Source organism: Anoplopoma fimbria, chromosome 5 (genome assembly GCF_027596085.1).
Source record: "Anoplopoma fimbria isolate UVic2021 breed Golden Eagle Sablefish chromosome 5, Afim_UVic_2022, whole genome shotgun sequence".
Lineage (NCBI taxonomy): Eukaryota > Metazoa > Chordata > Actinopteri > Perciformes > Anoplopomatidae > Anoplopoma > Anoplopoma fimbria.
The window spans coordinates 15,261,156-15,286,093 of record NC_072453.1 but is presented as its reverse complement, the minus strand read 5'-3'; the positions used below and the strand labels follow the sequence as shown (position 1 = coordinate 15,286,093).

Here is a 24,938-nt window from a genome sequence, read left to right as displayed (position 1 = left end):
TTATTCCTGTTTTTATTTTGTTGTATAGTTGTATTTATTGTTTGTAGTTGTATAGTATGTGTATTTATTGTCTGTGTCTGTATAGTTGTATTTATTGTATGTGTATTTATTGTCTGTGTCTGTGTAGTTGTATAGTATGTGTATTTATTGTCTGTGTAGTTGTATAGTATGTGTATTTATTGTCTGTGTAGTTGTATAGTATGTGTATTTATTGTCTGTGTAGTTGTATAGTATGTGTATTTATTGTCTGTGTAGTTGTATAGTATGTGTATTTATTGTCTGTGTAGTTGTATAGTATGTGTATTTATTGTCTGTGTAGTTGTATAGTATGTGTATTTATTGTCTGTGTCTGTGTAGTTGTATTTATTGTCTGTAGTTGTATAGTATGTGTATTTATTGTCTGTGTAGTTGTATAGTATGTGTATTTATTGTCTGTGTAGTTGTATAGTATGTGTATTTATTGTCTGTGTAGTTGTATAGTATGTGTATTTATTGTCTGTGTCTGTGTAGTTGTATAGTATGTGTATTTATTGTCTGTGTAGTTGTATAGTATGTGTATTTATTGTCTGTGTAGTTGTATAGTATGTGTATTTATTGTCTGTGTAGTTGTATAGTATGTGTATTTATTGTCTGTGTAGTTGTATAGTATGTGTATTTATTGTCTGTGTAGTTGTATAGTATGTGTATTTATTGTCTGTGTAGTTGTATAGTATGTGTATTTATTGTCTGTGTAGTTGTATAGTATGTGTATTTATTGTGTAGTTGGGATCAATAAAGGAATATAAAGGAATATAAAGGAATATAATAATACCAGACATGAAGAAAGCCCAACACACGTGACAAACAGAGCAGACGCGTCATCACACCGCGACTGGAGCGCGCTACGTCATCAAGCGGCGACGTACTTTTTCATTTTGTAAACATTCGTGAACTGGAGACTCATGGATAATCTTGTGAAGGTGACGTGTGTTTCAAAGCCGAAATACTTTTTTATTTTTGCAAACACATTCAGAGCTTCGTGTTTATGTCACTGAACCAGTCAGCATGAAGCATCAGCCTGTAGATAAGTTAGCCAGCAGTGCTGCCTGCTTGATTCCTGACTGTTTTGCTGGCTGTTACATTTTACATTTTGTGTATACACTGTACCCTCTCATGGCTAAGCCTGTCTGACATGACTTTGCAGAGGCAAGATGACTAGTAAAGCATCAAGTACAAAAGATAAAATGGCACCTTCCAGTTGTTCTGCTCTGTAGCATCTCAAAGTGGATGATGGAGATGATCAATAAAGGAATATAATAATAATAATACTGGTTTGACTCTGATGAGTTGCTGTGTTTCTCTCAGGTGCATGGAAGTGGCGGCTATGACTCAGACTTCAGTGATGAGGATGTGCAGGGGGAGTCCTCAGAGAGAGGCCTCAAAAGGTAAGACTTTAGGACTGTAGACTCATACATAACATTATTATATTTCTTGTTATGTATTCATTTATAAGATTTAAATGTATTCAAATTGAAACGCATGTGGTTTGTTTCTGTGCTGTCCAAAAAAGGGGCTCATTCTACCATCTTTACTTTTGTCTCCAGTGGCTTACATATGTGCAGATGTTACATTACATTACATTACAGTCATTTAGCAGACGCTTTTATCCAAAGCGACTTACAGTCAGTAGTATATTACATATCATTCACCCATTCACACACTGATGACAGGCTACCATCAAGGTGCCACCATCAGACTCTAACTAACATTCATCATCCAGTCCACACCGATGGCAAGCCTTCAGGAGCAACTTGGGGTTAAGTGTCTTGCCCAAGGACGACTGCAGAAGCCGGGTATCGAACCACCGACCCTCTGATTGGAGAACTACCTTGCTCTCCACTACGCCACAGCCGCCCGACTCATACATAACATTATTATATTTCTTGTTATGTATTCATTTATACGATTTAAATGTATTCAAATTGAAACGCATGTGGTTGTTTCTGTGCTGTCCAAAAAAGGGGCTCATTCTACCATCTTTACTTTTGTCTCCAGTGGCTTACATATGTGCAGATGTGGGTTGACATCCTCAGTCACTAACACGCTTTCTGTATTCGTTTGAACCTTTGTCAGGAAACGCGAGGAAGAAATCTTACAGAAGCCATTCCAGAAAGGTCGGCACTCCCAGAAGGCTCACCGGAGTTTTCACTCAAATGAACTGGACAGGTGGGACTGTACAATTGCAGTGGAATACAATGCATTCAGACCTCTTCACTTACATTATGCTAAAACCCTTTAAATATATTTCACCCTTGATACCCAACAGTGATGAAGCGAAAATGTAGATATTTCTTTTCTTTTCTTTTTTTTTAAATACCACATTGGCATAAATATTCAGACCGTTAAGTCAGTACTTAGTTGAAGCACCTTTGGTAGCAATACAGCCTCAAATCTTCTTGGGTATAACGTGACAAGCTTTGAACACCTGGATTTGTGGATCTTCTGCCAGTCTTCAGGTCAAACAGTTTAATCTTGGTTGCTTCGAAACAATCCTGTCTCTTGAGCTCTGCAGGCAGTTCCTTCAACCTCAGGGCTTTGTTTTTGCTCCGATGTGGATTTAAATTTGCAGCTGTGAGACTTTATATAGGCACCTTATATAGACTGGTGTGCACCTTCCCAAATTATGTCAATTAATTTAATCTACCACAGGTGGACTCCAATCAAGGTGTAGAAACATCTCAAAGCTGTGCTAAATTTCAAGTGTCATAGCTAAGAGAAAATCCTGTTTTTGCTTCTTATTTAGGGGTATTGAGTGCAGATTTATGTGGTAAAAATGATACTAACAAGTTTAGGGGTCTGAATGCTTTCTTAATGAATTGTATATGAGTGCTTTTATTTTACATTTTGTCTTCTACATAAACATGGCAGAGCTTCCTGCTCACTTCTGCTAGCGTTTTTATAGCTCATCTCAAAATAATTGTTATTCTTTTTCAGTCACATGCACTTTACGTGGTCACATTGCCATTAATGTCAGTTCTGATTTTATATGTATTCATATGTAAGAATTGACAATTCTAAACTCAAGTCTTTCAACATTGATTTACACTCCTGACGTATGCACTGTCACATACTTTAAAAAAAAAAAAAACATACTTTGATGAAAATGAACAAAATATGCCGTGAATATTATCTTATATTTGTTTATCTTTGAGATAACTATTCTAATTCTGTTTCCAGAGAGGAGGCCAGGAACAGAAGGGCCCACCTGATATCATTGAATGCTGTATCCTTTTTATAATGTGGTGTTTTTTTAATGATGTCAGTTTATAACGATAACACAGATTGATTAAAAACTACAGACATTATACAATTTGATAGTCAAGTGCTTAGTCCCTTCATTAAAAATTAAAGAATTTGGAAAATTCATTTTTTTTGCAGTTCAAAGTGAGCAAAAGTTGACATTCAAAGAGAAACTGACCTTAAGCAGATGTCTTCAGTTTGAGCGACATAAGAAGTTTGTCGGTGACTACATACTTTATTATGGAGGACACTTGGCCGACTTCAACCGCTCTGCGTAAGTGTTATGTCTCACAATCAAGTGTTACAATTAGTCACCTGCTGTCACCCTAGGCTTTAACTAATGTGACTATGTTAGCCTTAGCAGACAATTGGTATTGCAATGTTTTCATTCAACAACATTTTTAATAACAATTAATACCAGTTCCTCCCTTCTCATTGAATCTTTTCTTTCCCTCAGAGCCAAAGACAAAACAGACCTGGACGTGCTGCGTGAGAATCATCGCTTCCTCTGGAGGGACGAGGACGAGGAGGACATGACATGGTGATCATTCATCGTCAGCTCCCCATACAGGCTGCTATAATATTCAGTGTGCTTTTGATTCTTGCTCTGTTTCAGATGAGAATGTCTTTGCTTCTGTTCTAGGGAAAAAGATCTTGCCAAGAGGTATTACGACAAGCTGTTCAAAGAGTACTGCATAGCTGACCTCAGCAGATACAAGGAAAACAAGGTGGGACGAGCGATTTATTAACAAGCTGAAACAGAAATACAGCAGCAGAAGGCGTTTATTTGACATCAAATAATTAAACAGCGCATACAGTAACAGTTGGCTCATGATGCCTGGCGATGAGCGACTATTTTTAATACGGCAGCTCACCATTTTGACGTTGTCGCACAAGTAAAATGCTGAAATAAGAAGCCAGTTTCAGACAAAGACCAAGAAAGTAAAGGACGTTGTAGTTTTTTGTGTATCTGCTGCTTTTTTTGTTATGAGGTTGATAGAATCCAAATGATCACATATGTATGTTATGTGCTTCATTACGAGGCTCCTGTTAATTAACATACACAGTGTTGAGTAATTGGAAAAAATACCTCTTGAAACAAAATAGGAAAAAAAATCAATTTTCTTGCACGTGTTTTGGAAATTCAGTTTGTTTTTTATTAATCCCCTAAGTAAAATGTTGTTGTGGCTATAGCTAAGAAAAAAGTGAAACAGATTTTATTATACCCACAGAATGTAGAGAAAGAAAATAATAAAACCAGCATAGACACCTCAGCAATCCCAGACACTGCTGCCACGACTGGGCAAGGTGATCCATTTTTGCATCGCGCTCCAAAATGACAGCGTGAGCAAAGGCTAACATTCTATAACTCATACACAACCTTCCACATTGATCCATTTTAGATAAATGTTAATGGGTATGATGGGTTTTGGCGCCGGGCTGCATCTCTAGTGTCCACTGGGCCATTCTGGTTTGAGTCCAGGCTTTAAAACTGATATGTGAAACCCGAGGGCTGTGTGCTTATGGCTCTATAGCTGCACTGTTTGCCTTAATGGCACTGTGCTCAAATGTCCTTCAAGTGAGAATGTGACACACCGATATAATACATTATACCCTAATTGACTCATAATAATTAGAGGCGCTATAGATTTTAAAAAAAATGATTGCTATTGGTGCAAAGGGCAGTACATGACACAGTGGTAATAACATACAATACATTGGAATATATTTGAAACATGAATTAAAGATGAAACAGACAAAACTAAGCATAAAAAACAAAGCAAACAGCTGATATAAAAATATTATTGTTATGACAAATATAGAAACCGTTGTTTCTCAAAGCGGTTATGTGGGGCAAATGTGTGTATGTATGTTATTCAGCTGATAGAAAAGACACAGAAGAGGAGGGAAGCCTTAGCAAATAGTAATAGTTATAATACAATACATAATAATGATACAAATACGAATGATGGTACTAATAAACGTAAGAAATAATTAATATATATATTTATGTATATATACACTTATACAATTATTTATTATAATAATAATAATAATAATACAAATGAAACGTACATAATAAATAAATAAATAAAAAACAAGTTGAGGCTCTATAGTTAACTCAAAACTACATAATCCAGATTTCCTCACACATTATTATTCATATTTGTTACTGATTCCAAATGCAGTGATGATTATTCAAGTGTAATCACATTTTGATTGGTCGTGTTGGCTTAATGATTAGTGACAGCATGCAGATGAATCACAGAGAATGTGCTGTGAGAGCGATGTAAAGGCACTGGCAGAGGCACGAAGGACGGCATCATCTGTTCATTGATGCTGGTGTTCATACTGTACATACTGTACATACTGTACATACTGAACATACCAGCCCTATAGCCCTGTGCCGTTATGGTGGACACTTAAAGACTGCTCCAGAGTAGCTTGAACCACTCATCTGTTATGTATGTTTCTAAGTTAAATTGTTTTTTAGGTGTTTTTATTTTTGCTGCAGCACAAATTGCCAACTAGGGACACTTAATAAATTGACTTGACTCGACTGCATAATCACATTTACAGTAAGGTGTAAATGTGATTGCAAAGTATCCTTCCACTAGAAATAATTGCAGAAATATTTAAAAAACAATATTAACATAAAGATGTACATTATAGCTGTTCAAATTCTCTCATTTCTGTAGCTTTATTTTTGATGGAGTTCAGACTCTTACACAATAACTTCTTCCACTGAAACAAATGCTGTTAAATGCTAACTGCTCTGGTTAAGTTATGTTATGTTAGGATTCCTTCAATTATCATGAGGTAAAAACTAATTTATGCTCTTTGTCTGTCTTATTAAATTTGTGCCCAACAGTTTGGCTTCCGTTGGCGGACTGAGGATGAAGTGGTCTCTGGCAAAGGTAGGGCATTACCCGACATTATCCTTATTTTGAATTTATACACTTATATATTTTTAATGTTTTTATGCTTTATTGAAACACTATGCAGTATAATATTTACATACCATAGTTATTTTACTTCCAGCAAACTATGAAAACATCCTTGTTCATAAAAAAGTCAACTTTACTTAATGGAGGTATTTACTTCCAGCGCAGTGTCCCAAATCCATACAGACCAATTTTAAGCAAGTTTTCAGTGTGTAGTGTATTCCTACTGGAACAGTGATGTTTACTTTACTGTTAGTATAAAGCAGTTAAGCATGCAGATTTTTTTTTTTGTAAGCTAACTTCTAAAACAATATTTTATAACGTTAAGTTTCTAGTTCATTCCATATAGAAAAAGTATGAAGTATGGATTTAGGACACATCTAAGCTTTCTCCTGCCAAGTTGCCCATAAAACAGTTCACAACCTTCTCCACTAGATGGCGACATAGATTTATCAAGCAATTTACATAGCAGTACATAACATTCAGTGGATACTTCCTAACACAAGTCTCTCCAGGCTTGTTTCACTTTACTTTGACTTATTGCTTTTCACTTGAGTTTTCGTTTTGATTTGGGAACTATCTGCATCTCCACTTATCAATTGATCAGTTGATTCAAACAAACGGTGCCAAAAAAGCTGACATTGAGTTTTCGTTTTGATTTGGGAACTATCTGCATCTCCACTTATCAATTGATCAGTTGTTTCCTGTTTATAACGTCTCACACCGAAAGAGAAACCTCATTCTACCTCTGCACTTGTGGCGGAGCCTACTCTGACAGATTGGCAGCGTTTTGATGATTAATTGTTCAGGATTAGTACAATACCTCTCTGTCTACTGCTCCTTCGTGTGTCAGTGACGGATATTTATAGGTTCACCTGGAGGGACAATATCAGTAACTCAGTGAGGATAAACCTGCCTCTGCAACTCATTGATATGCTTTGAGACGCATAAACACGCACACACGCGTACACATTTTACATTTTAATAACTTTCTTATGTTTACATCGATGCAGCCCAGCAAGCATACACAGTATTTTCTGAGAAAGCTGACTAAGCCAATATATTGTTCCAGATTAAGACTGTGTAATCCTGGTCTCTGACAGTTCACCCCCTGTAGTAATACTCTACAGGAAGTGGGATTAGATCAGGTCAGAGGCATTTCACTTCAACTGTCACGTCTGTGATTTGTTTACATTAATGATTCCCACAGAAATACTTCTTAAGCACTATTTAGAGCTCTGGCTGAACGCTGAACTCTCAATACTAATGTGAAATCAATACTAATCTAATCCTGTTAAGTAGACCCAAGGTCCACATTCAGATGGCGAGGAAAAGCACGTACATACTGAAAGTTAAAAGTGTTAATGATGCAAGTTAGAATTGTAAGAAGTGTTTATCGTTATCACCCAGAATTCTTATTGTTCAATTCGTTATACCTGGATTAAACGTTCAGGTGCAGTGCTTCTCATTTGACCAGGATCCTACTTCTGATTACAGATAAATTAAACACCAAACACTTCTTTTTCTCTCCACATTAAACTGAGGGGCACTGCACTTCCGATCTGACATGGCCGCCTTTTTTCTGAAATCATCCACTTATCATTTCCTGCTTTCTGAACATTTCAGGTCATGTTGGTATTAGTGAAGGCTGTCTACTCTTCACCCAATCAGGTGGATTACAAAGAGCGCTGACCTTTCTTTTCATGGCCACGCCGTGATATGGGATGAAGGAATGTACAGTACTGACGGGGCTCCTACTTTCTAAAGGTTTTTCTTTAATAGGATGGAGAACAAGAAGGAAAAGATTATGTCCTCAATTAAGTATCCTCCCCCAGAAGGCCTACATTTCCCTGTATCTCAACAAATCCTCGAAGAATCAGATTTACTTTTACTTCATGCTCACCCTCTGTCTTTTCTGTGTGTGGTCCAGAAACGTTCATATGAATTCTTCCAGTTGTGTATTAGGGAATGAAAAATGAAGTCTTTGAGCTTTACAAAGCACCTAGAAACAGACCTTAAAAGGTGCCTGGTGGAGCTTTTTTTTTTAAACAGCCATATGGTATCAGTTTAAAATCAGTCTTTTTTTTTTTTTTTTAACCTAAACGCGTTTTGTGTATTTTTCGAGATCTAACCAATAGGTTAAATGTATTTTCTACCTCATAAAACATTTACATTTAATCCTGTGAATTCACTACAAATTGAGGATCCCTGCTGAACAAAAACATTTCTCTATAGCGCTACTAGTGGTCAAAAACTCCCATGGTATCTCTAAGTCAATTAGCCAAAGTCCATGTAGTTTCTTTCTTATGCACTGCTCACATTACACATCGGCCCGTAAGGTTATGATGGATCTACTGAGCCAAATATCTTCTTTGCTTCCAATGAAATGTCAATAGACCCTTGTACAGCTGACATCATGATTATGTCATGGTGTTAGCTGGAGGAAAAACAAAGAAAAGACACAAATCACCTCAGAGTAGTGGGCTAAAGTGACACATGGAAATTGTCAACTAGCTGTGTTGTTGTGTGCCTGAACTGATAATGCATATTCCGTTTGGGATGGAACACTGTGATTCTAGGCTTTAGTAAGCTACAATCTGCAAAGTCTTTCAGAGATTGAGAGAAAATGTTGGCCAACGTCCTCAGCTGCTGCACAGCTGTGCACTGACTTTCCTTAAGTTTCTCAAGTAACACCAGCGGTCCCAGAGAGGGAGTGACTGTACATATTGAGAGAAACTCTTATTTTCTTATTTTCATTATGAAAGAAAAACCAAGCCAACAAAACTTGAATGAATCATCCTTTGTCATGCTCCGCCCCCAAAAAACAGAAAAGGGGGCTATGTTTTTCGTAAATTGAAGATTCAAATGTGTCTTCAGTGTCTTTTACGAGGGTACGCATCATTCCACGTTGTTTTTCTGTGGGTTTCCCTTCTGAGCTTTAGTCTTGCTGTCAAGAGGGGATCAAAGGCCCTTGAAACAGGCTCATTATTGCAGAGCCTTCTGTCAAAGAAAATTGACCTGGTTTATGTCAGTGTCCTGTCTTTAAAAAATGGTTTTAACATGCTTGCCCCCACACGCTCACTGGCAGTGCAGGAATCCGATTTGACCCACTTCTGCTGCCATTGACTTTATGAGGCAACTTTAAGCCTGCACTGTGATATTATAGGTTTATAAGTTATTGACTTGCTGACCTTAAAAGTAATTTTGTTTTCTTTTCGTGCATGTATTTATTTATTTAGTTATTCCTACCTCTGCTCCATTCATAGATGTCAGGTTCATATACGGCATTTAGTCTACTAACAAATGGTTGAGTTTAAATTTCATCACCAGTTCTCCTGACTTTCCCGTTTTGAATAAAAATGAAAGTGATTGCCCAATATAAAGGTGAGATCCTCTAAGTGGCTTTAAACAATCAGCATGGCCTAAGTTTCTAATGTAGAAAGGATTTGTATTTTGTAAAGAAATCCTTGGCTTTAAAATAAATCCGCCTCTGAAAAGTAGAGTGCATTTTAAGTGATAGCTCATTAGCCCATAGGCCACAAAGCTTACAGAGTCGACCAGTCTAACAATATAGACTGCCAGCGTCTCTGTTTTTATTGTTTTAATGTGTTTCTCTGTGACCGGTTATTGGTTGTTGCGCATTAAAATGAAAAAAAAACAAAACAATATTTCTCAATATTCTACAGAGGGAGAGTTGCAGGTCTTTGGACACATACGTGTTATGGAATCTAATCTCAGTAGTATGTATTGCTCTTTAGTTTACATATTTAACAACAAAAATAGAAAAGAGTGTTTAACTTTAGGTCAGTGGTCTGAACTGCTTGCCAATGGGGAAAGAAATAAAAAAGCTAAATCTGAAGTCAGAGGTGGGACTTTGTGGTTGGATAAAGAATCAGACTTTTGGATACCAGTTACTTTCCCCATATATGAAACATCTGCCTGGGGGCAGTGATTGTGGATTTTTCAGTCTTTCACACATGCTGAGAATTTATTGAAGGTGGTCGACCCCGAGGTTGGAAGGGGGTATGGGGGGGGATGAGTATCAAGAGATGACTGCAAAGCAACAGCGACTTCACAAGCTCAGTTACAACAACTATTACACTTGAATGCAGCATTCTAACAGATCTTTGAGTCTGCACTTAAAGGACACATACATGTTTCTGGGTAGGGGCAATGTATGCGTTTGTGCCATTGACTGTATATTAGAAGTGGATGTATTCATCGTGACGCCACCCATTGGTTTGTGGACTGCCGTTTTGAAGCCTCAATTTGGCAGTCGCCATCTTGGATTACAGCCGTCTCCATCTTGGCTTTTTTTCAAAAAGAAAACGGAAGATACCATATTTGAAAATCTAAGCAGTGAAGTAAAGAGGCCGTATACGACTCTGGTAGTGTAGCGGCCTGTCAATCACAGTAAGCCCACCCTAATGCATACCCTGCTTTATGATTCATTTTACTTTCAGTTTGACCATAATTTACTCATTGAACACCATGCTGTATTGAAGAAGACTTGAAACTAGCAAGTGAGACCATGAACTAATGCTTACCATGTTTACTGAGGTAATAAATCAAGTGAGAATTTGTCTATTTTATCATAGACTTCCATACAATCGGACTTGATGTAGCTTCATACTGAACGGATTGAAATGAAAATAGTATTGATCTTGTCTAACTCTTAGCAAAAAAAAAACATATTAGTGTATTTCCATAAATGTCATACCATTCCTTGTAAACAAGATTTATTTTCCAAGGCAACCGGTGTCATTTAACAAATATACCCAGTGTTTGCAATCAACTCGACATGTTTGGTCTAATAGAAATGGCTTAGTCAGAATACCCCATGGCCTTTTGACAAGCATATTAAATTGTTAAATAAAAAAACCCCAATGTGTTCAATGTGTGAATGTTTAACAGTAACTACAGAGTGAATGCAAAGGGAGAGCGCTGGCTCAGGTGGTCACCGCCCTCTGACTTCATCCAGTGAATGTTTAATCAAGTAGCCATCTGGTGGCATCAGCAACCATTGACGTAGGACAGTAGTTTCCTTTCTTAATGAGTTTACTCAGCCAAACTGGTGTCAGCTCTTTTCATGGAGCATGTGGAGCTCACCTGATGTGTGAGGATTCCCAGTACTTGTAAACAAAACAGTGGCGATTATAACAGAGACCCATACAGGGGCTTTATTGTAAAAAAACGCCAATTGTTTTTAATGTAGTGGAGGTGGCACAATTTTCTGTCCTCATAGAACAGGAACAGTAGAAGTTGTGCTTATTAGCATTCATGTGGGGAAATGTGGGACCAGGAGGCTGAAAACTATGAGAAATAAGAATAAGAATTCTTTCCTGACCTTGATTATATTCAGTTTTTGACATTTATTATGACAGAAAAGTTGCCTAGAAACACATTTCTATTGACTCCACTCTGTCAGGGTCGTGTTTGTGAGTAGCTGAAGGGTCAGACACAGTCAAACTCTCCACATCAACCTTCGAATACAGTATATCTTATTCTTTTATAATCCACACTGAGCTGCTTCTCTGCAGCAACGAAGTGGGTCACTGCCTCATTCAAGGGCACTTCATTTTGTGATCAGGCTTTTACCTCCTCTCTACAGATAGAAGCTGGTGTATTTAAGAATATAATTGAATTTCTTATGTGATGGAGAGAGTTGGATGTCATGGGAGAAGTCCAGTGCGTCACTGGTGACGGTGAAGACAGGATTCTCTGAGGTCACCAGGCACCGGTCACTGCTCATGGCGTCACGTTAGCAGAGAGTTTAGCTGATGGCCCTGTTCCAAGTCCCGCCCACAACTCACAGATTTAAATGGAGACGCTGTCAGTTTTAAACAGACAATCATGGTCACTACATATTGTAATCAAATAATCCATTGAGTTTAAAATACAATATGTTAAAGGGTCATTGGGTATCAGAACAATAATGTAAAATGTTTAAAGTTAGCCATATGGTATCATTTGTCCAGAAAAATAAGTAAATTACAGCTCAATATTCTGCTTTAGAGGTGCACTGCAATATTGACTGTTACTGCGTAACTTCAACTAACATTTTCCAGATTATTTTACTTATTACTTATTTTGCACGAATAGAATTTCAGGCCCTCCAAAATAAACCTAATCTAATCACAACCAACGTCTTGAGCAAGGAGTGTTTCTTTAGCTGACGTCATGGATCCCTAATCTAATACAGCATGTGAGGAGAAAGTCTACCTTATGGCCTAAGTGGCCCAGGGCCATGACGGTCAGCGTCACTTCACCTGGATGTTTACGGAGTCTCGATCTAAGGCGGGTGAGGGAAGGCATCCTTTCCTCTCCCTGAGTGACGGATATTTCTCACTCCTGCGCCAAGAATGGACTGTGCTGACGCACTTGCTCCCTCTGTTACTGTGAGGGAACCCCAGAGACCAGATCAATGCCACCATAAGCTCCTCTAGGGATAATAGGCAGGCTGTGCAGCCGCTGGAGGGAGGCCTGAGGGGATAAGGTGATGCAAAGAAAGGGAGATGAGAAGGAGCGGGGGGGATAAGGAGGTAGGGGTGTGGAGATAGGCGGTGGGGGACGAAGGAGAGCAGTGGGGTTTAAAGGTTGCCTGACAGAATCTGAAGCCTTTGGAGATTTAAAGTCTGCATCTCTCAATCCTAAAATAAAACATTAGCTTTTTTTGCTATACCATACGTAATAAATCATTAGACACAATAATATTTGTATACTCCCTGTCAGGGTTCTCTGGCTTTTTTAAATCTTAAACCTCTCACTAATTGATTATCAACATATCCGAAATGTATTCGCTTGCGTACATCGTAAATTGCTATAGATTAGAGATGGATGGCTAATATTTAATGGGAATGTCATTGAAATATATGCATATATGTTTACAGCACGTGTGTTCTTTTCTCTTCTAGGTCAGTTCCAGTGTGGGAATAAACGCTGCGAGAAGCAGGAAGGCCTTAAAAGCTGGGAGGTGAATTTTGCCTACGTGGAACACGGCGAGAAGAAAAATGCATTGGTCAAACTCCGTAAGCTAAAACACACATTCATTTTTTTAAATGATCTCTGGTCATTCTTTCTAAAAAAGGTGTGTGTGTCATTATCTGGGTGGATAAAGCCTAGTGGGGTTTTTCTAGTCTTAAGACCCAGCTCATAATAATCCTCCTTCAGGTATCATACTGCAGAAAATCCTGTTAGAATAATTACTATAATTCGAGGACCCACCAGTCATCGTGAACTCAGTCAAACAAGGAATGACAGGCTCTTTTAACAAGCTAATGCAACAGGTGATATCCAGACAATTTTCTCCTAATCAGCTACAAATGTTTTCCAATTTGTAATAATTTAAAATCCAACTTTTTGACCGTACAAACTGTTGTGACAGTGATGAAACATCATCTTGCGTACAAGGCACATTTGAGAAATGAAATGGATAGGAATGATGTTGCACTGAATAATTTAATGTGATTTAATGAATACATTTCTGAAAAAACACCTAAGCATTTGACTTCTACAAAGTTTCAAACCTTAGTTTGTTATTATAGATGTCATTATAGAGGTAATCTTTCTGACAAAGTAACACAGGAGTTCCACAGGGTTATGTCCTTGGACCTCCTCTCTTTAGTTTATATATGAATTATTTACCAAGATTACATTATGGAGGAGCTTTCCTTATGTAAAAGAAGGTTTTCTTCAGTAAAAGGTCCACAAACATTTACATACATGTATATGTCCACTATAAAAAAAATTAACAAAAATTTCAACATTCTTGTTTTTGTTACCAAATTCATCTTATAATAGAGGATAAAAAACTATAAGAAGTGTAAGAATTAATCTCACAGCACCCTTATAATTGCTGTAATAATAATTATAATAATACAAATAATAATGACATTAAAAACAATGAAAACATTTCCGCGAACGCTGTCACATTTGAGTGTGTATTGATGATGCCATGTTGTTTCCATTGTAGGATTATGTCCTGAATGCTCTTTCAAACTCAATTACCACCACAAGTAAGTTCAATTTTGACATCATTTTTTACATTAGAGATGATGAGTGATTTTTAAGATTATGGACAGTATGCACTGGTCTGCAGAAAGTAATGCAGGTCTACACGGACAGCCAACATACATTATTTTGTAGCATGCAGGGCTTTAGGATTGAAATTCATATTAATGTCCCCTATCTACCCTTTTTGCCAGTCACATTTTACATTTTAAGTAAAGTCTTGAAACATCTGAATGTGATAATGTAGCGTGAAAATCTGAATAAAGATGACTGTAATCTGTAAAAGTCTTGCATTAGATATGGGATACCAGTGCTTTTCACAGTTCGTTAGGACTTTAAAAGTCCCTTTGAGTGTTCCAGGAGACTTCGTAGCAAAATGTATGGAAAGCCTTCATCTTTTTAAAACTCCAAGATTCATTCATGCGCCTCTGAAAGTGCCTTCGGTCCTGAGGGTTTTACCTTGCCTTACAAATAGTGCTGTAATTGGCTGCTTTACATTCTGAATACAGTTTATTCAAAGTGTGAGTCTGTTTGTAGGAGGAAGGAGGTGAAAGCAAAGACTAAAAGGGTATCTGAGGAGAACCAGGAGCCACCACAGAAGAAGAAGAAGAAGGAGAAGAAGAGGAAGAGATCGTCTTCACACTCCAAAAAGCACAAACACAAGAGACGCAGAAGTAAAGACCCCGTCCTCCTCTAGCCAAATAAACTGACCCATTAATTAGGGCAGTAATCTCATCAGATGAGAACAGCCTGTGGGAGCAGCCTTGTTTATGTTCTGTTCTTGAAAATTACATCATTTTTGCATTTGACATCATTATTTTTATAACCACTCCCTTTTGAGGAAAACATGTTATTTTGAAACTCTCTCTTTTTTTCTCTCCAGATCGCTCCGCCTCTTCCAGCAGCTCAGAGGAGTTGAAGGACTCGGACAAAGGTAGCGTTCATTACTCACACACACACACACACACACACACACACACACACACACACACACACACACACACACACACACACACACACACACACACACACACACACACACACACACACACACACATATAGTCCCTCCCCCATATAAAAAAGACACACACATTGGGCAGTTCATCTACTCCCCATGATTCTGGGCCGGTGAAAACACCTCGACAACCCTTTCAGGAAACACATTTATTAGCCCTGTAGGTAAAAGCAACAGACAGACAGCAGGTCTGCTTTTTTTTTTTCTCTCCACATTCCTCTGGACTTGTTTTGCTTTTTTCCTTGTCATTTTGCCCTTCACTGTGAGCAGCGTGAAATGAAGTATGTCTTTAACCCCGTGTCCCTGTTCTGTTTAAACCAGGATATAGATGGATGGGTGGGTGGTGGTGTACACAAAAACGAAATTTCTTTGTCCAGGGTGATGTCATTGAGTTCAACATGCTTAGGGAATCCATTCACAAACACACTTCCTGACTCTCTTATTTTCTTTGTCTCAGTTGCACACATTTGAAGCAATCCTAGAATATCATGTCATTTGTAAGGGGATGCGTTCAGGGAAGGTTAGGGACTTTAGTGTTAGGGAAGGACTTTGTAAGCTGGAAGGGAACTTTACATTAGGGACACATATTGTGGGGCTGACAAAGCTAACATACTATTTTTCATATAACCTATCATATCACATATCTGGTTTTTAATCTATAACTCCTAGTTTTCATGCTTGCTTCATTAAGAGGTTATTCGCTACCTAAACATTATCTGAGTGGTCAGATACATATCTGATCTGGTTATTTTAAGACTTCGTTTCTAAGCAAAAACTGAGCCCGTCAAAAGAATTCCTTCTGTGTGGGGCTGAAAGTGAAGACCAATCGTTAGACCTAGTCTTTCCTTCATCAAAGTGTGACCGACAGCTCTCTGAATCTCACCCACTAGACTCTGAAGCTGAGGGTGAACCAGAGGGCCAATCAGAAGGCGACCACTGGCGGGGACCAGCCCCTGCAATGGAGGAGAAGTCAAGGTGAGGTTACCAGAAACCGTGCATATTAAATCTGACCCAGTAAGCTGCTGTAAAACCATCACAGACAGTCTTTAGCACTTAGCCTACATACGCTACTGATCTCTATTACAGCACACAGGTAGACCACTTAGATACCCAGCACAAAGCAGATCTGAACGGTCAGGAAAGTCACTAAACTTTTAACCTGCACCTGTCAAGCTGCTTCTTTTGTGATTTGCTCTGAGGTAAAGTTTTATTAGAGCACAAGTACTGTATGAACAAAACTATAAGACACAGAACCATCATGTCTGAATGAAACACAAGCATCATATACAAACCCTACTCATGTGTTATATTCAGTTAAGCCAATGCTAGTTAGTTTTTTGCAGCCAGCCATTATTAATGTATTTGTTTTTTTTATTCTGGGACAATGTTGGTATTCAACAGATAAATATTAAATAATTGCACTAGTACTTCCAGTTAGTCAGGGGCCACACATGAAATGTATTTAACAGTATTTAACTGTGTCAGCACTGTGCATGAAAGGAACTAACATGTCTCTGATTGTGTTTGTTGTATCTAGGGAGGAGGAGTTTGATGAGTACTTCCAAGACATGTTCCTTTGACTCTGCTGGTATCAGCGGGAACCCTGCTGTGACTACACTTCCTCCTGCGTGCCACCGACATTAAGCATGTTTTGTATCCAGTCTTGTGTACTTGTCGTTTTTTGTGTTTTTTAATTATATTTTGAGGACTGCTGCAGAAATAAACATGATGTTTACCCTGCACCCTGTCTTTGATCTACACGTCTTGTCAATACCACCACGCTCACGGCAAAAAAAAAAAAATATTGAAAAATGGTTTTAGTCATGGTAGCAGCATTGCTTGATGGATTCTGTCCAGACTGACTGAACATTGGAGCAGATTGTTCCTCTGGGATGAATTGTAATTACTTTACGCCAAAATTCAATTTGTCCAATAATTTGTTTTATTGACTAATATGTGCAAAACAAAGAAGCCTTTTTCAGAACAGACACTGTGACTCATCAGAGAAGAAAACGGCACAGGTGTTTCTAATAACGTTAATGATGGCTCTGTTCTGTTCAAGTGTCCCAGTCAGCAGTGGCAGTGAGCCAGCACGCACAGTACCTGAAACCAACACAGCCTTCGTTAGCTTCATTATGAACACCTGTGCTCCACCTGCTGTGAATGTCAGAATGCTCAGCTGTACATTTAGTATTTGTCAAATGCAAGATGCCAACATGCTGATGGGAACACAGTAAACCTTATGCCTGTTTAAAATTAGCATGTTAGCAATGTCATTGTGAGCACGTAAGCATGCTGATATTAGCATTAGCTAAAAAAGCACCGCTGTGTTCGTGCAGCATCACGCGGCCATTTGTCACAAACTAGCTTAGGGAACCCGACAAAGAGGGAGTCCATGCAGGGTTTTTAACTTAAAACAAGTTAATAAATAAAAGAAAGGTTATCACAAATGACAATTGAGTCGTAGCATCAGCAATGAAAGAAGAGCATGGAAGTGCAAATCAAAATGAAGCAGTTGGAAGGGAGAAAGCGAGTGAGCACATGGGGCCAGCATTTAAGGCCTAACGCCCAGGTGAGCTCAATCAGCTGATGACCCCCCCCATGTCAGCAGATCGCCTGCAGAGGTTAGCCAGGACTGCCTCCGAGACAGTTGGAGGGATGTCGAACATGTCTGCTAGTCTTGTTTTAACATCTTCGCTGTAGATTTTGCAGAGCAGTTGCTCCGAGTACTTTCCTGTGCAAACAAGAATTCATTGGAAATAGCCGTATCTTCAGTAACAGCAGAGAGACGGGCACTCTGCTGTTACATGGATTAGCTCAAGATGTCCCTTTGGCCGAGGGCAGATTGAAACGCTGCCTCGACTTCCAACTCGCAGAGAAGGAACCTGCGTGAGGTTGCTGGGAGATTATAGAGCTTGGCTTAAATAAAGACAGTTACTTTACCTCTTGCTGCTCTGCCTGCCTGACTGCCTGTCTGTCTTGTTTTCACTTCTCTGCTTTCTCCGGAGAAATGATTCATGGCAGTGTTTTGCAAACAGGTGGTTAAGTGCAGTAAAATGGTACGTTGAGTAAAAACAGACGGTTGTTTCTTTGAGTGGCGGCGGGATCTAATTTGGCCCCTGGCTATACTTGTACACCTGGATCGGTTACAGCTGATCGATTGTGCTGTCAACCTCTGTTTTCTCGGTTAAAGATTCTCGCCTTTACATGGCGCACATTTAGGGCCACTGTGAACGTCCTGGGAGGAATTTATAAATCCCAAATAACTACTTTTTTTTTTTTTTTTTTTAATTTAAAGCTCCCGTTCCTGCCACATTTTAAGACTTTTGTTTCTTAAATGGCTAGAAGTAGAATTAGCTAGCTTAAAGTTCTTAAATTTACATCTACTCTTTCTCCCCGATTGAAAATTCAGGATCTTTTGAATATGGAGACATGTAAATAAGTTGAGCTGTTTTTAGTTTAACATAGAAATGATGAGGCGGGGGCCCTGTGAAGAGAGGTGTCCGGGGTTGCAGTCTCAAGAGGGGACCAGCTTTGTACCCACCGACCCCTAAATTGTCAGGGGAATGACAGGTCGTGTTAATGCAGGGGTTTAGCAAACTAAATGGTCCTGCCAAATGATAGATTATAGGGCTTGTTGTGTGTTCTTTTGTCAAATGTCCTCTGAAGCATCCTGCACTCAAACTACACACACTCTGGAGTGCACTGCTGCAGCACTGTTTTTTTTTTTTTTTTTTTACTCCTTTTTGAGTGGAGTTTACTGAATTCTAAATTATTGAACACTTCAAATAATGACACGAACACCACAGCTTTTCTGCATGCAGAATCTGCAGACGGCAGGACGTTGAAGAAAATAGCCAGACAACACTGTATCGAGCAGGGATCAGAACCAATCCACTGATCCTCTTTCCCCAGAGGCTCATCCAGCTTTGGAGCCTCTAAGATCCCTGCACGATATATCACTAAGAACGAGCGCTGTCGCTGCTAAGCTCAAGGTTTTTTAAGTTCATTCTAATAAGAAATAAAGTGTCATCTATTTAGATATGGAGGAAAAAGTGATTCTCTCTGTTCTTACTCTTCCATAAATTCCTTTATTTGCTTACACATATTACATTTCATGACACATACATAGAGTAGAGGTCATCTCATATGTCAAATGATAGATTTCTAATGTGTAAAAGACAGTTGATGGGATAAGTAGAGCGTTATTTGGTATCTCACAAAGGGAAAGCGAGGGGGCTATTTATATCAATGGAGAAAGATGTGTGCAGCAGGAACAGTGAGGTAAATTCATGGTTAAATAGTGAAAACATATCGCTTCCAGTGAATGTTTCTGCACAGCTAGGGCTCCTCACTTCACCTCCAGCAGCGGAAGAGGAGTTTCCAGGTAGTCCCAAAGCCATTCTGATAGGATTAAGTGCCTTTGATTGATGCCAGGTTGATTAGAGGAGAAAACATTGTGCAACAGGAAGTTGAGAGGCGCAGCTTGTCTTTTAACCCGGGTGGGTCATATCTAAAAGTGCTTCAGCAGGCGCACTGGGGAACGCTGGGTGAACTCGGATGTCTGGCCAGATCAAGCTCAATACATTTTTAACGTGGAGATTCACACCGACTTGACATCAAGCAGCAGTTATTGCGCGATTCATCACACTGTTGCGTCAGTGAATAAAGGTCTGTACAACCGTACAATCAGTGATGCTATAGCTGCATCTGACACATTTTAAACACAAATCGTCTGCACATGCACACAGGGCTTTGGTAGCCTGCTTTCTTCCTCTGTAAGAAGGGTATTTAAAATCTAAAGCTGTGTGGATCTCAGACGCTGGCTGGCAATCAAATCAAATCCTATCCAATCTTCTTACAGGAGAGGCAGATCTACTGCACACTGTTCGACTGACTTTGACTCTTGCCTCCTTAGAAGAAAGGTTGCTTTTTTTTTTGGTACACACTTTCAAGTTCATTTTACACTTCAGTTATTCTTAAGTTTACACAATTTTTTTTTTTTTATATATTACAATCGCTATGTAATCGACTATATACATGTGAAATCATGCACATTTAAAGGTAGTTATCTTCTTTGAATTGATATGGCTCTAAACACTGGCGTAAATATTATGCATGTTTCCTCTTTTTTGGTGTTATTTTTCCAGGTCGTTGGACATAATGATCACAGCTTACAGGTTTTTTTTTTTTTTTTAAAAAGCTGACAATAAAGTTGCCCAAAGTCAAAACATTTTCTAGATGCCTGAATGTGATTTTAGCATGCATCTGCTCACAGATTCAGAACGCCCGGTCACGAAACTCATCTCAAACTCTTCATGGGTGAAGACAGTTCAAGTATAAAATTGTCAGACAAAGAATCCCCCCCCCCAAAAAAAAAAAGTATATAGATAGATTGCATATTAAAATAAATACACCCTCACACAACTCATCAGCGCCTTTTGAGGTAAGAGAACATCAGCCCTTGTTGAATGCACGTTGTCACAATGCTGTATCTCTGCTTCAAGGTTTGTTATACAGCACTACAATATTTCAGATTCCTTCTCTCGTTCTCGAGGAATTAATTCCACAACTCATGCTAGTTTAAATATTAACCAAAAACAGAATATTAAACCCATTCCTCTGATCCCAGTGAGTACAAAGTTATTAGGTCATTGACCCTGCCTGCCCACCCGCCCTCCACCCATGACCTGCCACTGCCAAAACAGCAGCAGCTAAGTGCATTGTGCAACCTACAGTACTACTATACTGTGCGGTAACCCACTGCCAATGGGAACACTGTGTGGAAACTATTGCTTTGGCATGCATACACACCACATACAGAACATGCTGTCACCTAGTTTAGCTATTCATACTGAAGAGTTTGACTTGGAACATTGTCTTACAGCTTCTGAGCTCATCCAACCATGGTTTCAAACCATACATGTCAGGATTGTTTCAATTATTGCTATCAATTATATTAAAGGGCAATATACGTTGTCCATGAAGATATTCTTTTTTAAGTTCTTGGTTGCGTGAAGGACGACGTTTCAAATACATCACATCATCTGAGTCAAATAGGCTTCTCTTGCAGTCCCAACATTATTTCCTGGTGATGTTTGCTGACACTTCCCTTCTTGGAGAAAAGTAAGGCTGACTGCAGACGGGACCGCAGACCAGACCTGAATACACTAGACTAGAGTAGGCTACACTGAACCAGACCAGACCAAACAGGGCTGGACTAGACTGCACCAGAGCGGACAGCACCTAACCAGAGAGAACTACTCTGGTGTAGATCAGACCAGACCAAGCTGGCCTAGTCAAGCTCCGACTAGACTAGTTGTCAGACCAGAATAGGCTAGATTACTCCTAACCAGACCGCGTCAGTCCAGATCCAAAGCACCAGAGGAACTTAGCAGATGGTGCAGGTCTTTGACTTTGCATCTCCACCAGCTAGATAAACACACATAAATAAAAAAAGAATTACGAATACAGTATGAGCCTCTTGAACTTCAGTCAGGCCATCAACTGGACCAATATACACATTTTTGGATTTTTTTTTTTTACACATTACCTTTCTTGGCTTCATCTTCTTCCAGTTTCTTCTTCTGATCCTCAATGAGCTTCATCTTTGCGTTGTATACCTCAGCCTGCGCGTTCCATTGTGACCTGTTGTGGTTCAGACCATCGAACATGGGCGTGATCTCTTTATGGAACCTGGAGAACTCCTGGTAAATGAAAGAAAATACACTGGATGTAAATGTGTGGTTCACATTGTGGGATGCATAGAGGGAGAAGAACTTAAAGGAAGGAAAAGGTTGGTGTTGCAAATACATGAGTTTCCTTTTAGACCAGAAGTCCACAGGGACTTATATGAGTTATATGGATGTGTGTCTTCTTGTCCAAATACCATCCTCAAAAACAGCTCGCTGACATTCCTCTTGGGGCCAGCCGTGTCTAACAGGTTCATTTCTAGACATCCTGCTGTCCAACCTAAGGTGGTTTAAGCTCCAACAACAGCTCTGTATTTAATAATAGTGTGAGAAATGATTGCACTCACTGGCCATTTCGTACTATTATAGATCTAGCGTGCATGCTGTTTTCTGTTCCCATCTACAAAGTGCTTTATTAACACGGAGTTGGATCTACACCATTCTGACACTGTATTTTCAACAATTTAACACACACACCAGGCCTCACAGCTCGCACAGTCGGAGGTGAGCTTGAAAATAAATGTTATAGCCTTGAAAATAGAAGTCAGACTTTAAACTAGAGCCTCGGGGTAAGGTTAATGAGCTGATTAAGTTTATTTTTGCATTTTACATTTGTATAGCTTTCGCTCTTTGAAAGTATAAAAAAATAATTGAATTGAACTGAATCAAAACAACTCAAAATCCGATAGTAGCTAGATTAAATTGCCATGCCCCTCTTGGACTGTGGTTGTGTTTAAATTCCAGCAGTTACAGATGAATTGTTGCAACACAGAGCACAGGCCAGATTCCCTTCTTGCAAAATCCATGTCTGTCTTTTTTCACGCCTTGAGATCCATCTTGAAACTATCACCTCCCTTTCATTGTGTATTATAATCATTCTCCTTATTTTTCTGCGGTGTGATGTAAAAGCTGTTTATTACCTTGTACACAAATGAGCACACAAAGTCGATGAAACCACACTGCATCTTGGGTAGCTGTTCGGAACAGTTTCTGTCCATCATGGGCTGAGAGAGACAGAGGGGAGAGTTTCAAAAGAAAAGCAACCCTGAGAAACCTAAAAAGAAATAATAATGTGAAAGGAAGAGAAGTCACAAGAGGGGTATGAACCTTACAATTGGTTGTTGGTCCAAAACGCTTCTCTCTAAATCTCCTTGTTCCCAAAATTCCGCAGCTACCATCAGAGCCACCTGAAACAGACAAGAGGAGGAAATGATTGGGTGTGAGAGGCAAAAGTGCAAATAAACAAATTTCACTCCCAGGACATTCTTTTATCTTGTGTTATCTGGTCCTACACTTTTCTATTATTTTCAAGAGCAAAACTAGAAATACGGCTTTGTGGTTGTATGGCTCTGCCTATCAGTCATGTTGTAGTTTACATCCATGTCTGTCCAAAATATCAATCCCATTAGACGTGAGTGAAATTGTCATAATTAGCATATGAATTCTTGCGTTATGGTCCAAAAACCTGTTTTGTGATCACGATACACGTTGAACTTCATATTATAATAGATCTTCATTAATTCCAAGTGGATGTTTGTGCAGAATTTGAAGAAAATTAGATCAACGTGATCCTGGACGTACTACCCATAAAAACATACGGCCTAATGACTATTTTAATTTTCTGGATGTAATAAATCTAAAATAATGGAGCTAAAACCAAACATATTTCAAGCTGAATAACCCAATCTAAGACTGAAGACAGGCAGGATAAAACAATGTGACATGTAGAACAATCAGTTGGTCTTGGCAGAACAAAGTGACATGAAAAATGTTACTCTCTATATATTTTTCCAATCAGCCCGTGTGAGGTCTATGAAGGCCACCCACCTTGCTTTGTACCTCCCAGGGTTTGGTGATAGCTGACAAGTCACAACCTGTCATCATCATGGCCCTGGAGGTGAGAGAGAGAGACAGACAGTCAGGGAGGACAATATGACACCCTGCTGCTGATGATGATGCAAAGGTCTTCTCTCTCAGAAATCTTCTCACAAACACATTTCAAAGTTAAAATGAACAGCTGTATTATCTTTGGGCTCGAATCAGGTACATACATCACGATTTCCTTCCTGGTGGGGTTGTTGGAAATGAAGGCAATGGCCTCTTTTTCATCTGGCATTGGCTCTGTGGCATTCACAATGTTTTGGAACATGGTTCTCTTTCTGCGTGATGAGATGGCGGACAATCAATCAGACAAACTGAACTAAGCAAATAACACAAATTGATTCCATAAAACCGAGTCAGTCAAAAGTAAAACACACAAGTAGAGATGTGAACTTTAATCTGCGGCAGCTAAACCTTTGAGCAACATCAGTATTAATAAGTCAGTCGGTGGCGGTAGCGTGGGAGCAGTCTGAGTATTTCACAGAACTTACTTGAAGTAAAGGGCCAGATCGGTGGCAATGATGCAGACATCAAACAAGTGCTGCACGTTCTTAAACTGTTGCTTCTGGAGGTTGCAGAAGATGTTCAAAGTCTGAGCGAGACAACGAAGAGCAGTCAAAATGTGTGTGCAACCTCTTTAGTCTGACATCTTTACATTTATCATCCAGTCATTATGCCGTACCTCGTCACCCATGAGCGTCTTGCTGTACTCCAAATGGTGCCTCTCCATGATGGAGGAGCCATGGAGTTTAGCCAGAGGAGATCCACTCCTAAAGAAAAATAAAAGCACCCAGGTTACACATACACACACAAATATGCTTCCAAAAGCACAGATACAGAAATAAAATATGGTTATGACTTGCTTTGTCTGGTAGAGGTTGTTGGTTCCTCTGTGGTCGATATCGTGGCAGAAAGCAGCAGCCACCATGGCAAAGGCATCTAGATCAGAGTAGTACTTCCTCAGCCTCCCTGTCTGTAGGCAGAGCAGACAAATCATGGTGTATCATGTGCAGGTGTCTGGGTGAGTGGCTATAGATTGTAACCACCTATGAAAGTGCACAAACTGTTCAGTCCATGATGAAAAATGGTGTTCTCATTTGCAGCCTGTTTCAAGAC

The 24,938-nt window shown here is 39.2% G+C and overlaps 2 protein-coding genes across 2 annotated transcripts in view; one reads left to right on the top strand and one right to left on the bottom strand.

Moving 5' to 3' along the window:
- The first annotated feature begins 855 nt into the window (after positions 1-855).
- Positions 856-17,008, top strand: fra10ac1 (FRA10A associated CGG repeat 1). The gene is made up of 14 exons (XM_054598973.1): positions 856-959; positions 1,345-1,424; positions 2,113-2,205; positions 3,217-3,262; positions 3,477-3,553; positions 3,737-3,820; positions 3,923-4,007; positions 6,152-6,197; positions 13,139-13,252; positions 14,197-14,239; positions 14,772-14,908; positions 15,118-15,168; positions 16,140-16,224; positions 16,787-17,008. Exons 1-14 carry the CDS (start codon positions 942-944, stop codon positions 16,827-16,829), a joined length of 1,002 nt encoding a protein of 333 aa, XP_054454948.1. The 5' UTR covers positions 856-941; the 3' UTR covers positions 16,830-17,008.
- Positions 17,009-21,640: 4,632 nt separating this feature from the next.
- The window catches only part of LOC129091026 (cone cGMP-specific 3',5'-cyclic phosphodiesterase subunit alpha'-like), a 29,004-nt gene continuing 25,706 nt past the window's right edge, over positions 21,641-24,938 (bottom strand). Inside the window, exons 23-31 of the mRNA XM_054598442.1 lie at positions 24,686-24,795; positions 24,505-24,592; positions 24,314-24,414; positions 23,993-24,100; positions 23,769-23,832; positions 23,054-23,128; positions 22,862-22,945; positions 21,803-21,956; positions 21,641-21,681 (exon numbers count right to left, since the gene is read on the bottom strand). Coding sequence (XP_054454417.1) covers positions 21,641-21,681; positions 21,803-21,956; positions 22,862-22,945; positions 23,054-23,128; positions 23,769-23,832; positions 23,993-24,100; positions 24,314-24,414; positions 24,505-24,592; positions 24,686-24,795 — 825 coding nt within the window. The remainder of the gene's footprint in view (positions 21,682-21,802; positions 21,957-22,861; positions 22,946-23,053; positions 23,129-23,768; positions 23,833-23,992; positions 24,101-24,313; positions 24,415-24,504; positions 24,593-24,685; positions 24,796-24,938) is intronic.